The 17,114-nt window shown below is 38.9% G+C and overlaps 1 protein-coding gene across 7 annotated transcripts in view; it reads right to left on the reverse strand.

The window, feature by feature from the left end:
- The window catches only part of FBXW11 (F-box and WD repeat domain containing 11), a 129,139-nt gene that overhangs the window by 16,652 nt on the left and 95,373 nt on the right, over window positions 1-17,114 (reverse strand). For all 7 annotated transcript variants that reach the window (XM_030829931.3, XM_030829934.3, XM_030829933.3 and 4 more), the window contains 5 exons: window positions 15,485-15,671; window positions 14,599-14,689; window positions 6,987-7,124; window positions 2,255-2,373; window positions 150-399 (listed from right to left, as the gene is read on the reverse strand). In XM_030829931.3, the coding sequence (XP_030685791.1) occupies window positions 150-399; window positions 2,255-2,373; window positions 6,987-7,124; window positions 14,599-14,689; window positions 15,485-15,671 (785 nt within the window). The remainder of the gene's footprint in view (window positions 1-149; window positions 400-2,254; window positions 2,374-6,986; window positions 7,125-14,598; window positions 14,690-15,484; window positions 15,672-17,114) is intronic.

The following is a 17,114-nucleotide window of genomic DNA, read 5'->3' on the forward strand; positions in this document are numbered from 1 at the left end:
AAAGAATGAGCATGCCTTGAGGTCTCATAAGCACAAGTAGAGGAGAATAAAGATCTTGCCAGATGCGAGGTTGGTATAAGCCACCTCTGCTTTCTCTGTGTTCTAAAAGGGATGGCAACAAGCAGAGTTATGACTGCAGACACACTTACTTTGATGGTCCTGTCCCCAGAGGCAGACACTATGTACTTATCGTCAAAGTCTACTACATTGACAGCAGCACGGTGGCCAACCAGGACACGGCGTAAAGTGATATCAGTGGCAGAAGCCATGTCCCACACTGCGATGGAGCGGTCCTTGGAACAGGTCACCATCAGTCCATTGCTGAAGCGTAAGTGCAGTACAGCCTCGTTGTGGTGGATCAACGTGTTCAGAACTTCACCCGTGTTCACATCCCAGACTCTAGGGAACAGAAAAGCACAATGCTTAATTATCGAGACAACCAGGAAAAGATTCCTGTGTCTGTGCTCTGGGCCCATTTTTAGTAGTAGGCTGGGGAGGAGTGGACTTCACGTGTATCTGGTGACTGGGACCTGACACCATGCTTAAAAGGAGCCCCCAGAAGCAATTTCTCTATTTGTGAAGAAATGGTAAGATGGTTTCAAAAAAGAAGGCCAGGGCTTCCCTGGTGGCGCAGTGGTTGAGTTCGCCTGCCAATGCAGGGGACACGGGTTCGTGCCCCGGTCCGGGAAGATCCCACATGCCACGGAGTGGCTGGACCCGTGAGCCATGGCCGCTGAGCCTGCGCGTCCGGAGCCTGTGCTCTGCAACGGGAGAGGCCACAACAGTGAGAGGCCCGCGTACCGCAAAAAAAAAAAAAAAAAAAAAAGGAGGCCAATTCTGACTCCTGCCCAGGTATTCAGGGATGGTGTTTGCAGCCTTGTGCTGATGGCAAAAAATGATGCAAGGAAGTGGGCTTTGCAGTGAGTTTGAGATGACAGAAAGAAGATGGCTTGGTGGCTGGGTTCCAAGCTTAAGGTTGTTTTTGACCTCTGACAAGCTTTTGAGTCTATTATTTATCCACTGCAAACTATCTATCCACACCCATCTATCTACCCAACCGCTTTATGGACAAAGCACATGTCTCCAATTGCTTCACCCTTGAGATACAGGCTTCTTAGGGGCAGCCCTTTCACATCATAGCTTTTCTGTAACCCCAATCTCCTAAGGGGACAAGTTCGTGCAGAGCAGACGAAGAGAGTCTCAGGCTTCTAAGGCCGAGACATGACCTATCGTGGAAGCAGCAGCCTGGAAGCACTGAGTCAGGGAAAGGATACTAGGCATGCTGGTGACTATTTCAATCTCTTAGGTGTGCCTGTAAAGCAATCCTCTTCAAATCTCTGACTCACTCTAGAAGAGGCATTTCCTTTCCTCCCCATGACATGCCTTCCTCAGGCTACCAGCAGTCCAGCTGAAGCTTTACTGTATTACCTCTAGGCTCTGGTGAACGCATCACTATAGCAAAATCCAAAGCCATCTGGTATGGAAAAACATCCTTGTCCCAGTGGTTTAGGAGTAGATCCCAATAATATTTCCTTTCTACTCTCAACTCCCAACCAGCAGTCACTGCTTCCCTTCTACTGTAGAACACTGCCACTTCCATCTTCATCACTCTGCCCCTGGGGTGGCATCTGAAAACTAGTGTCTCCATCACTGGAAAAGCTACATAATATCAAGATAGTCTTGAGTGCTATAAATTCAAGGCTCGAAATTAACTAACTATGTGACTGAGTAAATTATTCGCCTCTCTGGCCTCCATTTCCCAATACTACATCTATAAAAAAGAAGATACTACTTACTTTAGAAAGGTTGATGTGAGAATTCAATAGAATAACATTATACAAAATATCGGGCACATTATTTGTGTCCCTCAAAAAGTGCTGCAAATCTCTGCTTCTGATTCTTCTGGTACTTGTAGTTTACTGTCCACCACACTCCCAGAACACCTGCTTCCTTCCTCTCTCCTCTAGAGCGTGGTCTCCCAGGAGAAAGCGACCCTGATACTGTCAGGTACTGTGCTTTTACAGGAAGGCATGTTGCCATCCCTAGAATGTATGATAATGGGAATAGGACCTACTTAACAAAAGTTAGCTTTCCTGCCCACTTTGTTCAAATGTACCTACACCAAAAATGGTTTTGAAATATAGCATACAAAAACATATACAGAGCATGTGTGTACTTTATCGCAGAAGAGGAGGTGAATCTGTCTCCTTGTGGAAGGTACAGAAGTTCAGGCCAGTGAAATCCAATCACTCACCTCACTGTAGAGTCAGAAGAGCCAGTCACAATGACACGTTCATCATACTGGAGACAAAGGACAGAGCCGGTGTGTCCCGTTAACACTTTCAAACATTCCAAGCTGGTTTTATCCCAGATCTATTGAGACAAACACAAACAGTAATTTAGTATATCACATTCTGATCAATGTTTTTATCATACCTTATTTTCTGAATCGTAAAACAAAACAAGGCTGTGTTACAGTAAATAAGAGCAGTAAACATCAAGCAGGTGGTAAATGACAAGAGGGGAAGAAGAGGCAATACTGAATAACTTCCAGAATAGGTACACTACTTTGCTTACTTTGTCCCCATAACTACTGTGCCTATTATACTTAACAGCTTTATAAAGAGAATTTTTAAATAAACTCTGTGAAAAGAGTTGGCTCACCCTCTGGAAAACAACGTGACAGTATCTATTAAGAGCTTTTAAAAATGCATACCCCTTAACCCATTACATTTGTTTATGAAAGCTTAAAAATGAAAAATGTTCAGCATCTCAGAATAACTTCAAAGTAAATTATGAAGAGTTTTTAATGAGAAAACACACTGCTTTATTATAGTTACTTTTTTAAAAAAATCAGACTAAAAGTCATCTCTATAGTGACATAAACATTATGTATATTTAAAAAAAAAGATTAAAAGGAAGTAAAGTGTTGATAGTTGGCTTTGTACTCTGAATGCCGTTTTTCTCCTCTCTTTTGATCTTTCCAGTGTTTTCCAAGTTTTCAATAATGTCCCAAAATAATGGGGGGATGGAAAGTGATTTTTTTCAAAGACTGTTTTGTTAAAAATAGAATCTACGGAACTATTTCTTCCCTTGTAAAAGTACTATCATAATTTGCAGTGTCCCTAAAGTTTACCACAAATGGCCAAGATATTACAAGCACTACAGACAGTTAAGTGTCCTTCTATAATAGTAAGGCTTGCTTCTAATTTCTGACCTAGTAGAACCACAGCTATTTTGAAAGTGTGCGCTGATCAAGGACTGAAGCAGAATGAAGTACAGAAGGTTTCCAACCATTGGTCTAGATGAGCTCTCTAAAGCGTATTTTTGCCCCATTGTTCCGTGTCTTATAAATCAAGTGTAGGCCTAATTTAGGCATGGGTAGGCCTCTATTAAGAGAATTCTTTAGAAACATACAGCGTAAGTGAAATGCAAGCCCACGGCCAGCCCATGCTTTGACAAGGTCATTATAAACCATTCTTACCTACTCCTTAAAGGAGAACTGCCAAAATTAAATAATAACAGTTTCAAGAGCATATTTGTGGCCACAGGTGAGGATTATCAATAAGTATTACATAAAAATAGAGTTCTGTGGTCAAGTATGTTTTCAAAGTTGGAAAACTCTGGGTGCCTCTACTGTATGTCTTCTCAGAGCCTTTATATGCTACTGTAACCTGTAAATTTCTAAGAAAGGGGTATAGCATGCAGTGTTTTCTAAATTTCTTTGAAGGGAATTACTCTTCAAAGCAATATCCTTTGGATTCACATCCACAGAATACCTTTTGGGAAACACTATAATACATATAGGAAACCAACAAAACAGTTTCTTTATATTCTATAATTCAGTGATTTTCTGCCCCAGTTATTGGAATTATTGAAATTCCACTATTTTATAAAACAAAAAACACACAAGCAAAAATACCTTTTAACTCACCCAAAGTAAAAGAATATAGAAAACAAGGCCAAGGGGAGAAAGCCCACTACAACCTATCTTCCCAGTTGACTGTAACTAAAAACTCTAGACAAAATACAAAAACAACTAGCTGAGGACTCTGAAAACTGTGAGGGGAAGGGCAGCCAGGAGAAAGCAAGTATTGTATTGAATACATTGTAGCGAGGGGTAAGAGTTTGGAGACAGGATCCACGTGGGGTGAGTTTACCATTCTTTCTGTTTTCTCATTTCCTTCTTTTGTGGTCTTGACCCAAAGGCAGGTCCAGATCAAGGAACTGCACAGTGAAACAGCAGCACAGGCAGCTACAATCTGAGAAACCAGTCTTTCTGGACAGAAGGGCTGAAAAAGGAATCCTTGGGGACCAAAGAATGTGCGAAAGACCCTATTTTCTTTTTCTCTTTTCTCAAATGGCTTTGATCCAAAGGACAAGTCCAGTCATGGAGATGTACTGCAGAGCAGTGGAACAGGTAACTAAAATTCTAAGAGAAACCCCATTTTTCTGGCCAAAGGAAAATGAAGAAAGGATCCTTGTGGGCTGTAGAGACTTAGGGAAATCCAAAACAAAAAAGAGCTGGAAAAAAGAAAAAGGCTTCCCTAATTGTATATGAGAACCCACACAACACATGACTTGGGCTTGCCCTTAAGCAGTGCATGCACAGGACAGACTAAGCCAACACATCAAAGGCCGGAAAAAGCGCCCTGATATTTAAACTACCACTGAAGTCTCAGACTAAACTCTGAGTAGTGCAAGCCCAAGATAGACCCAAAGTAGCATGGCAAAAAGCAGAAAAGAGATTAGAACCAACCCCCCTAACTAGGCTGACCACCTGCTTAAAAAAATACTCACACATATTCTCCAGAGGATTATAACAGGATCCATAGACTTTACAATACAACATCCATAATGTACAAGATACAATCCAAAATTACTTGACATTCAAAAGCCAAGAAAAGTGACCAATTCTCAGGGGAACAGACAATCAACACATGACAAGCTAGAGATTACCCAAATGTTGTCATGGTCAAAGACTTCAAAGCAGTTGTTGTAACTATACTCCATGAAGTAAAGATAAACACATTTGATATGAATGAAAAGAGAGAAGTTCTCAGTAGAGAAACAGAAACTATAAAATATAATATCTGAAATCTTAAAATTCACTCAATGGGGGAAAATAGCAGAATACAGATGAAAAATTCAGTCAATTTGAAGACAGGCTAAGAGAGATTACCCAGAAAAGAGAGGGAAAAAAGATTGGGAAAAAGTAAGACAATATCAAAAGATCTAATACTTGTGTAATTAGAGTCTCAGAAGGAGAGGAGAAAGAAATTGGTGCAGAAACAAAATTGAATAAATAACGGCCCAAACTTCTGAAATTTGGCGAAAGACACAAATTTACAGATTCAAAAAGCTCAGTGAAAGAACTCTTAGATATGACATCAAAAGTATGAGGCATAAAAGAAAACACTGGCAAACTAGACTAGACAAATTAAAATCTTCTGCTCTACTTAAGATATCATTGAGAAAGTGAAAAGACAAGTCACAGAATGGAAGAAAATATTTGCAAAACATATCTAAAAAAGAACCTGTATCCATAATATATAAAGAGCTCTCAAAACCCAATAATATGAAAACAGAGAACCCATTTTAAAATTGTACAAAAGATCTGAATAGAAACTTCACCAATGAATATACAGATGGCAAATAAGCATGTGAAAAGATGCTCATTATCACTGATCACTGGAGAAATGTAACTTTACACCAAAATGAGATATGTCTACATACCTATTCAAATGGCTAATATCCAAAAAAAACAAAACAAAACAAAAAAAAAACCCTGAGACTACCAAGGGCTGACCAGGATGCAGAACAAAAGGAATTCTCATACATCGCTGATGGGAATGTAAAATGGCATAGCCACTTGAAAATACAGCTTGGCCGTTTCTTCACAGGTAAAACGTACACTTACCATATCAGTTAGCAATCCCACTCCTAGGTTTTTATCCAAGTGAACTGAAAACTTACGTTCTCGCAAAAACGTGCATGCATATGTTTACAGTGTCTTTATTCATAATTGTGAAAAACTGTAAACACAAATGTCCTTCAGTAGGTAAATGGATAAACACACTGTGGTGTAACCATAAAGCAGAATGTTACTCACCAATAAAAAGGAACTAACTATCGTTATGTGCAACAATGTAGAAGAATCTCTAATGCACAATGCTAAGCATAAAAAGTCAGACTCAAAAGGCTACATACTGTGTGAGTCCATTTACAGGACATTCTTGAAAAGGCAAAATTATAGGGACAGAAAAAAACATCAGTGGTTGTCAGGACCCCGGGGAAAAATGGGTAAACGCAAAGCAGCAGGACAAAGGAATCTGGTGGATGACGGAACTATTCTGGATCTTGATAATAATTGTTGTGGTTGCACAATTCTTTGTGCTTGTCAAAACTCACGGAACTTTACATCAAAAAGAGTGCATGTAAATTATAACTAAAAGTAAAATTATCCCACAACGTTTTCTTAAATATGAGAAAATAAGCTACAAACAATGTGAAACAAAATCTATTAGAGCCATTAAACACAGAGAAATGATCCCGTTTATCTACTACTGAAAAGTAAATAAAAACAATATAAATTGCTCTATCATTCTTTTGTGTTATCAATTGAGCCTTTCACAGAAACCATAAAAGGTAATGATTTTCATTTATATGCAAGTCAGCAACACTTTTACCAGCTAGCCAAGAAATCAAGAGCCCTGTGGATACTGAGATATTTTCTACTTGCACCTAAATACGGAATACAGAAAGTGAATGTGCTTAGAGAAGGGTAAGAAGCGAGAAAATCCAAGGGTCCAGTGTTAGCAGAGGGAAACGCTCTGGCTCTAGTTCTTTAGAACCACGCAGACAGCTGCCAAGATTGAGTGGAACAGATAAAAACCAATCAGGAGGAAATGGAGAGATTGTTACCTCTAATGTCTAACATGTAACCACAATTCTAAAAATAATACATACAAAATGCAGTCATTCACCTTAATAGAATTATCTCGAAGGCCACTGATAATTTTTTCATCATCATACTGTAAACAGTAGACACCTTTACTATTTTCAGAGCGGCACTGAATCCTCTGCAAGTTGTGTCGTCCACACCGCCAGTTAGATTCTATAGTCTAAGGGAAAAAGGAGGCAACAGATGAGTTTTTGTGAATCAACTATTCTATTAGGGTTCAGACTTTGGGGTTCCAGAAACAGCATACCACTGATACTCCATCTTGGTTTGCATAACTGTCTGTGGATAGGAATCACACTCTTTTCCAAGTAAGACATTAGCCCAACAATATTTTTCCTCAAATGTTCCCTGCCCATCTGGCAACTGTCACAGGATTTCCAATGAGTTTGGGTTGGGTTTGAAAAAAATGGCCTAGACAGAATTCAATACGTTTAAAGAATGCCATTTGCACCCAAAACATACAAATAAATAGTAACTCATTGGGTCACTCTCTAATGCCAGTTAAAATATCTGGCAGAAGACCACCACTAACATTAAGCATATACTAACAATCTGTGTATCCATCCACAGCACTGATTGTCCTGATCATTGAGAAAGGATATTGACAACTACTACATGCCAACTACTATAGCAAGAATTTTATTATCCATTTTTAATCTTCTACCAGACTGAAGCTCCTTTGGAATAAGAATGGCACATTTCAGCCCTGGATTCTCATTCTTTCATCATTCGTACAACACTTACTGAGATGTTAGTATATTCCAGGTACTGACTGTGCCAGGCATGGGGTGAAAAGACTGACAGGAAGCATAATGCTTTCAAAGGATGCAACTGCAATACACAGGCACGCAGTAACTGGAATTGGATATACTCTAATCATATGTTTATTTGGTTAAATGATCCACACATTAACCTTGGAAGGAAGTCCTCAGTTACTTTCCTTTTACAAACAAGGAAACAAGAGTTTAACTTGCCTGAGGCCACAAAACTAGTAACTGGATGAGTTGGAAATCACACCCAGTTCTTCCTGACTCTGAGCCCATGCTTTTTCTACTAAAATATGCAGTGTCTACAAAGAAAGTATAGCCCTAGCTATTGCAGCAGTGAACACATAAAAAGATCAGTAACAACTCCAGATAAAATATCAGTGCCAAATGAGTGATTAAAAACTGTAAGCGCTGCAGGACTAAAGGGATCTTAAACAGCGCGACAGCCTGAGACCAGTGGGCAAAGTTTAAAGAGGAAGTGGGTCATGCCCAGAGCACTAGAAGACCTAACCTTTGGTAATGGATGTCAAGGATTTTCAGGATCAAAAGATACACTAAGAATAACCAAAGCATAAATTCCTGATCCTTGAATTTAGGGGACAATAGGGACTACAATTGGCTATACCTGAGAGTTCAGGATCTAGTTCAAAAGACATGTCTGAGTAGCTAATTATCTGAGTAGCTAAAAGTTTAATTAGTTGCTTTAGTGAAGAAAGGAGCTAAATCTCATCTTTATTCACAATAAGCACTTAATTACTGGTTCTGCTGACATCTAACAAACCATGTTTCCTCTTATTTTGAAGGCAACATGCTTCTGTATGCTCTGAAATGTTAAAATTTACTGAATGTTATGCCAGGTACCACGCTTCCATAACACTATGCTATGTGTTTTATATAGTTTACAGTTAATTTAATCATCACAATTCTGAAGCCAAAATTATTGTCCTCATTTTACAGAAAAAGAAATGGAGGATTGGAGACACTGATACATGTATACTTAAACAGGAAACTGTTTCCTCATTTGTGGCCTCAGTACTTAGCACAGGAGCCTGGAAATATAAGCCCTGCCCTCAAAGAGTTCCCATAGATAGCCTTGAGAGAGGCCAGGATCACATATTTCCAACATCCAGGGGATGCAAAGAGGTACCATGGAGGTGCCATGAGCGAGAAACAGCTCATCTGTCCATCTGCTACCAAATCAGAGCTTCTTAGCCAGCATCGTCATCTCTACTGAGTTTGTAAAATGTCAGACATAAAACCACATTTCAAAAACAAAAAAGCAAACAACAAAACAAAAACAAAAATTTACCCCACTGTGGCTACCGCTACCAAGGTAGACAACAGATATGTCTGTGAGCAACTTTTTAAAAAGGGATTCAGAATATAAAGAATTTCTTAAATTGAACTCAATGCTTGGAATCATTTAGAGAAATAATGTATTTTTAGAGTGACTGAACCACGTCAGCATGCTAAGCATACCAGGAAAATGCTGACTTAGGAGGCAGACCTACTGGTAACAAGTCTTATTCATGGCCAGTGACTCCTGGCAATGGTTACCAACGTTCAGGCTACACCCTGGGGGCCCAGATGGTTGCTGCTAAATGTGACTCCACATAAACCCAAAGTATTACAAAGACGAATACATAACCTGTCTTATCAATATATATGCTGTTATTTTCAAAATTCATATCGTCGTTCTTAGTTTTAAAACATACACAATTGCTTTAAAATATTATTGAATCAGTAAGTAGCTTTGCTACTCTGTATAATATTTCAATGAATAGAAAAAGCACATTTATTTACTATCACATGGGAGCTTGAAAAAACTTTTTTTAACTTTCGTATGGGAATCCCCATACCAAAAAGAATTTCCTACATGCTCTCCCACTACTCTAAAATGTTTTTGAGAACCAAGAGACTTGGCTATAATCTATTACTGTACCTAAAGCCCTGAGGACACAGCAGAGAGAAACTGGGTAAGGCAACATGATCAGCCTGTGATACACCCACCCCCTAAGACGTCTGGACAGAGAACACTACCCAACATAAAAGGCCAAGCCATACCCTCTATCTCCAACCCTCAAACAAGAGCCAGAGGCCAGGACCTCTCAAAAGCTCTGCTAGATAACAGGCTTTCCTTCTAAGTCAAGTAGAAGTTAGGAAATGGCTTAGCTTCTCAACACTTAGAACGAGCCTATTTTCTAAAATACATTTCTGAATTTTAAAAGAAGAAGGCTTACCAAATCATTTTTCATGGGTCATTTTAGGAAGTTCCCACCTAGGGCTGTTTTAAAAATTATTAGGTTGCTGAATCCCAAAACAAGTACAGTTTGTTTCAAAATGCCAGGAAAGGGACACTAAATGAGACCAGGGAGCTGACTACTTTGTTACACACCAACCCGGTGTAATTCCTAAGACTTCACTCTTCTCAATTCTCAAGGCCACCCACAAAAGAAAGCAACACTTCCTGCTGACTGTGCCTGCCCAAAATACTACCTACCACCATATTTGACGACCTCAACTGGCTTATATAAGCCAGGACTTTTTCAGAAAAACTAGACCTTTAAAAATGGAAGGCAGCCCATTGTAGTAGAAAATACCTAGGTCAATTAGCAGCTTTAGCAAATGACTTGGACTGTTTGAATTGCAGTCTCCTCCTCTGTAAAAGATAATATATACGTTCTCAAATCTGTTGGAAGGATCAAATGAGATTACGTACATACAGTGCTTATCACAGTGCCTACAAACGGTAGCAGTGACGCTCTTTCTCATTTGTGGAGAACACTGACCAAAAGGAGTAGGCTGTGACCAAAAAAAATCTCACCAAATTGCCGGGAACTGTTGTCTCAGTCTAGGCTGATCTTCAATGCTGATAGCCCTGAGCCCTCCCCAACCATTCCCAGGAAGGGGCTCAGCCTGCAAATGCAATTCAACAATCATCTTAACTTCAGCAGTAGGAATACAGGGCATACACAGGTGCACCTCTTTAATGATGCAGATACCTGCCATTTCACTTAGACATCATGTGGTGTGGCTACTGTAGAGGAATATTTCATGTTTTTGAGAACTTGTAAAATCCCCTTACCCTGTGCAAATTTTCAAAATACTGGGAAAGTAGCCATGATACACAGAGTATACAGCAGCATTTAAATTGGCAATAGAGTGAAAACAGATGTCTGAGTATGAAGGAATAACATTATTTTTAGAAGCCTAAACACAACTGGGTGGGTGGGCAAATTTCAGCATTTTCTGGTTAGGACAATGTTAATATCAAGTTTGCAAACCACAAAAAAGCTCCCCACTTTCCCTGAATAAAATGTGGTTTATTATAAGGTGCGATACAACACACCATCGTTTTACTAGTGGTCTGTTCCAAGGAGAGTGCTTCAAAGGCTTTAATCCAGTGAATAAAAAAAGGAAAAAGGCATATTATATGAAAGAGTTTGCCACTAATCTGAGATGGCAAAAGAGAAAAATCCAAGTTCAGGACATCAGAACTCTGACTGCTTGAGTCTATTATAACAACTCCCACCTCTCTGTTGAGGGACATCTGACGGCATGGTAGGGCGAAAAGAGCATGGACTTTGGACTAAGAGTCTCAGTTTTGACAATTTGAGGACTAAATTAAATTACTGTGGCAAAGTACCTAACAGTAGTCTCATCATTAATAATAATGAGGATGAGGATGATAATAACAATTAAGACTCTAGATAGCAAAGGAAATATGGCTGCTTCTTTTAGGACTGTGCCTCAGGTTTTCCAGGAATTCCTTCTCAATTCAGAGGCACTCTAAACTCTCTCCCTCCCACCCTACCCCCTCTTCTCTCTCCCCCTGTGTGTGTATGCGTGTGTGTATGGCAAGAGCACCCATGAGAGATGAACCTTTGCAGAGAACTAAGAATTCTTATTCTCTTCAGACTTCATTCCTCACATTCTCATTTCCTGAATAATAGGGGTTGGCCATACTAAGCCAGGTTCCCTACTTCTTAAAAATTAGCCAATTTCTGTTGGGTCAATGTGGAAGGGCAAGGTCATCTGCTTGTCAGAGCCAAATATGGGAATGGATAGATGACAGGAGCCAGCACATGAACTGGAGCTGTCAGGGTAGAGCAAGAAGGATAGAAAGCAAAAGGTGCTGTGAACTGGCAACCCTGCAAAGCATATGAGAAAAAAACACAAGAGACTCCAAGGCTGTGTATGGGCAACCAGGGAGGGGGACAAAAACATCCACTTGATGTTCAGGGTGTAATTTATCTTTTGGCAATAGGCTTAAAACCCTCTAAAGCACTACCTTTGCCATAACTGGACTAAAACAAGGCCAACTAATCTTATCTTAACTCATATGCTTTTTTCAACTAAGAGTTTGCAAGCAATTGGACAAAGATGAGAAGATCACCTTGAAAAGTCTGTAGGCATTTAACAACATACCTCTTTCTCCTTCTCTTCTGGAATTTTCTACTTTGAAAATGACAAACAACAACACTAAGCCTAGAGCTGGCCAGACCTCAGTTAAAATCCCTTGTCTTCTACTTAACTATGTAGGAAGTTCTAAAATTTCTCTTAGTCTCAGTTTCCCCTCCTTACAGATGAGGATGACAGGTAGCTTGCTGCAAGAATTAAATGCAATTAATAATCTTATGTAAGTCACACGACATGGTTCATGAGTATACTGCGAGGGCTCAAAAGAGGGTACTTGTAATTATTATAGTCTGCTTGTGAGGGTTTTGTACCAGGCACATGGGTAACAGCCAAGCCTGTGAGTCTCTCATTTGTTTGACCCACGAATCTCTGCTTTGTGTGTCTACCCAGGACAGAATAAAACACACTCACAAAACAGAGGTAACGAACTCTATTTTGATGAAGTACCATTGATCTATAGCACACAAAAAGTTGCATTAAGTGCAGAAGAATGTAAGGATGATCACAGACTCAACTACTGACTGGTTGTATGATCACTGGCAAGCTATTTAACCTGCGTGAGCCTCAGGTTCCTCAATTTTAAATATGGACAGGGCCTAACTTTCAAGTATTGTCCAGAGTGTTAAATGAGAAAATGCATTATAAAATGCTGAAAGTATCTAGGACAAGTAAACACTCTATACGTGGTACATTATTTTTATTATTATTACTATGAGTGAAAGTACCAAAGTATAAAACATCATCCCTTAAACTAAGAGATCTAGCCCACAAAAATCTGGAGGAGACTCTTGTGGCCAACCAGTGGGTTTTCCTAAACCACACTTTAAGAACCACTGGGTAGACCACCATGATATAGAGGTTTTGTGTCAAAAAGGGTTTTCCTCCATAGCTCTATTTTCCCTCACATCTGCCTCCTTCTAACTTTAAAATATTATTTCAGCCTGAGTAAATGGTTATGTTAGGTGGTGTCACATACTGTCATGCCACAGAAAACCGAGTTCATACTGTCGATTATAACACTACTAATGGGAATTAAATAATATATGTCACCAAATCTTCAACCTGATCAAAGTTCTTCCAGAGTTCCTATTTATTAATGATTGACCTCAGACATCATCCTTCTTATAATAAAGGACTTGCTGAAATTATTCAAGGAAATGTGGAGATACTTTATAAAGAATAGTTGGGAGGAAAAAAGTAACAAGTAATATAGTTTCTAAAATCTGTGCATAAGCAGTGTCTTAGTAAAACTACATGGGGTAAAAGACAATCCCTCTAACCTGAAACACACATACACCAACCTAAGGTTCAAGTTAACACTATGTTTCAGCTACTAAAACTGTAGGAGCAATTTATTCTAAGTTTTGAACTGCCAAGGGATCAATTAATTCCTAAACTTTAGGATTTGTATGGCAGAAGTTTTAAATCATTTAACCTACCCTAAAAGGTTACTTATAGCTCATTTTAGGGAACAGAATATTCAAGACAATGGCTTGCATTTGAAATAATGATATTCCAGTCATATTCAGATTTACTGTTAACAAAGCGATTCCATTAGTTCACATCTGCCTTAAAAAGAAGGCAGCGGGGAGGGGACTCCAAGAAAAGCACATGTTTCTCCATTAATGAATTTTGGCACAATAACTTTTATGTCTATCACCTGGGGGTGAGGATTACTTCATGTTTGGGAAACTGAGTATAACTTTATGGGTGATACAGCATTGCCTAGCAAAGGTTGAACTTTTTTGCCAAGGAGGAAATCAGTGAAGTAACCAAGACCTGCCAAGAACACATGTGAAAGAGTTAATCAGAAATGCCTGTGCATGTCTTTCTTGGTTCAAGGAAAAGGGCTAAATAATAAAACTGAACTAATTAGAACACATGAACAATATCAAACATCTCCAATGTTTCTCATCAAGTTCACAGAGTTTTACTGGTCTGGGGAAGTTACACTCAACTCCAAAATGGTCCACGAGCATAATTTGCTCTACAAAAGCCACTTAACTATTGCTTAGAATCATATTTGAGTCCTTTTAATGAAAAAGTATGGGAAATTTACAGAGGAAACTGAGACTGTGCCTTCTCTAGTTCTCTAGAGATGGCTCAAAAAACGTAAAACTATGCTTACCTGAAAAATTGGGCCTTGGATTTCGGAAATTTCATCAAATTAAAACAAAAAGTTAATTTTGGATTAAGGTTTTAATTAACTGGTAGTCTTGCAGAAGCATTTCATGTTTTAGAAAAGTTAGATTAGTTTTTACAAAAAGGCACTATCTACTCTGAAGGATAGCTGCAGATTACACATTGTGACATATGTGCTCTAAGACTTCAACTTAAAAAAAAAACAGTTCTATGATTTTAGAACTAGACAACTAAGAACACTAAGACAACAAAAAAGTTGAGAACAAGACACAAACAGCCCATAAAACAGATAAATCATAAAATTACCTCTATATCCTGGATAATCTTTGGGTATAATGACCTATAAAATGAATTGGGAGGGCCATCTGTTGGTCTGTTTTTAAACAGGTACTGATCCCTGGCAAAAAAACACAAGTAGATGTTACATTTTTGCACATAAAAGGGTGAATTTTATTTAAACATGGTGCTTACAAAGATGTATCTTTCAAGTCTTTTGACTTGCATTGAGCTTTAACAGTTCCAAAGCAGGATTTCTGACAATTAAATGTACATGTTAGGCACAACTTTACTTCAGCTTACAGTTCTTTAGCATGGTCCTAACCTTTTATTTTCTGAATACCCAACACAATAATCTAGCCTTTCATTCTACAGTTCGATAAAAAGTGTTAATGTAGCTTTGTGAAAAAGCTAACTGAGTACATGAACAAACTTTTTCCCATAAAGAAAGCATAGCCCTAACCATCACTCACACAGCCACCTATCTGTCCTAGCTGTGGCACTCTCTTTCTCTGTGCTGTCAGGGTACTGACATGTACAGAGCTATACAGCTGTATTTCAGACAACAGGTTGTCTCTGAAAAATCCTGCCTGCTGTACCTTCCATCTTCAACCAGGATCAATATCTAATAGCAAAATGGCATTATTTGACTTTCTCATATTTTCCTTTTTCTTATCTATCTTTTGGTAATGGTGTCATCACCTAAGGAAAATGTGAAAGGAAAAGCATAAACACATAGCCTTGAAAAGCCAAATTGCTCAAACTGTATATCTCCCCCCCCAACTCTTGACTACTCATCTTTTCCCACTTGTTTAAAATAGGCCAACACATTTGGCAAGTATAATTGCATTTTTTAGTAATCAAACTGACCCTAGGTCAAACTTTTTTCAAGGGAACAACCAACCTAAATACTTACCACCCTCTTCTTTCTGAAAGTCCCTTCCATAGAGGGTCAGTGCGCACCATTCGTTCAATCAACTTCTTCCAAAGCATTCCTTCGGAGATGACTCGCTGCCATTCCTTACATACCAGCTCTGCTGCACACAGAGACCTGGCATCCAGGTAGGAAAGAATGTTTTCTGCTATGTGATCTAAACCTTGCTCTACAAAATAGAAAAGGCAATGAAGGAATAGGAAGGGAGATGGAAACGTACCAGTTACCATTTCCTTAAAGATAAGAGGAATAAAGAAATCCTGAACCAGGAAACATACCTGAGTAATATCAAAAGTTCTTCAGATATACAAGTGCATGAGTACATAGACATAGACACTTCTTTTTGGTTCTGATTTTTTAAGATAAAACAATTGATGGCACCAGTTCCTGTCTGTAAAAGCCAACCCTGGACAGTTCTGTACTTGTCAGACATTATAATAAATGATTTCTTTTACATAACTCTATGGGGTAACGACACCCCAAATTTTACAGATGAGGCAGAAAGAGGTAAAAGGATTCAAGGTTTTACAATTATAGGGTAGTGAAGCCAAGACTGGACTCTGATCTCTTGCTCCAAAGTCTGCATTCTTTCCCCTCTGATTTACTGTTTCTCGTAACAAATCATCCTATTGATACATGACCTATGTGAATCCCTTGGGGCTAAGGAGACAAAAAGGTGAGAAACACTGACTTATCTGAAAAGTTTATGGAAAGTTAAACGACAATCCAAGAATTAAGTCAGGTGCACTAAGATGTATTTTTGTCAATCATTTCTCCATCTCCTTATGGAGGTAAAATCCTCAAAACCATGAACCACATGCCTAAAAATTCTAGAACCTTAAGTCGTTTATCCTACACAATGCAAGTATCCTCTCCAAGACAACCAAGATTCAGCCTTCGCCTGACATTCACGAAGGTAAGAAGATCACTATGGTCAATGCTGTTGCCACCTGTACACTCCCATCCTGTGGTTTTGGGCATGTCCTCTGCAACTACAAGAAATAAAGCTCATCGCCAGGCCTCCTCTGTGTTGGGGTGGGAAAACTAAACACACAGTCGGAAAATTCCAATTTCAAGTCTGGGTTCCCCACCTAGAACTTCTATGACATGAAACAAATACTTAAACAATACTGAAACATCCCTGCCCCTTGGTTTTTTACCAAATAACATGGTAATGGCCAGTAACAACTGTCCTTTCTCACACTACTTGTATGAATCAAAAAAGTTCTACAGGAAGATTTTAAAGACAACAAAGTACCATTTGGGGTTAATACTTGTTCTCTTTTTCAAGATAAATAGAAGGAGTATAGTCATACTAACTTGGCAGGGTATAGGTAAATCGTTAAACTTTCAGAACCTCAATTTCCTCATCTGTATAAAACAGGGATAATAATCTCTGCCTTATTTTGAAAATATCACAATGAGATGCTGCATAAAAAACGCTTTACAAACTAAGGTTTTTTCCAACTCTAAGAATGACTATTTACACTGTTGATTATGGTTTACAGGCCCTTCATATACTAGTTCTACTCTATAGTAGGTCTAATACCCAAGTTATGATCTGATAATGAAGACTAACTACACTGGACCACTATCTTTTCTTGCACGTTAT

Source organism: Globicephala melas, chromosome 3 (assembly GCF_963455315.2).
Source record: "Globicephala melas chromosome 3, mGloMel1.2, whole genome shotgun sequence".
Lineage (NCBI taxonomy): Eukaryota > Metazoa > Chordata > Mammalia > Artiodactyla > Delphinidae > Globicephala > Globicephala melas.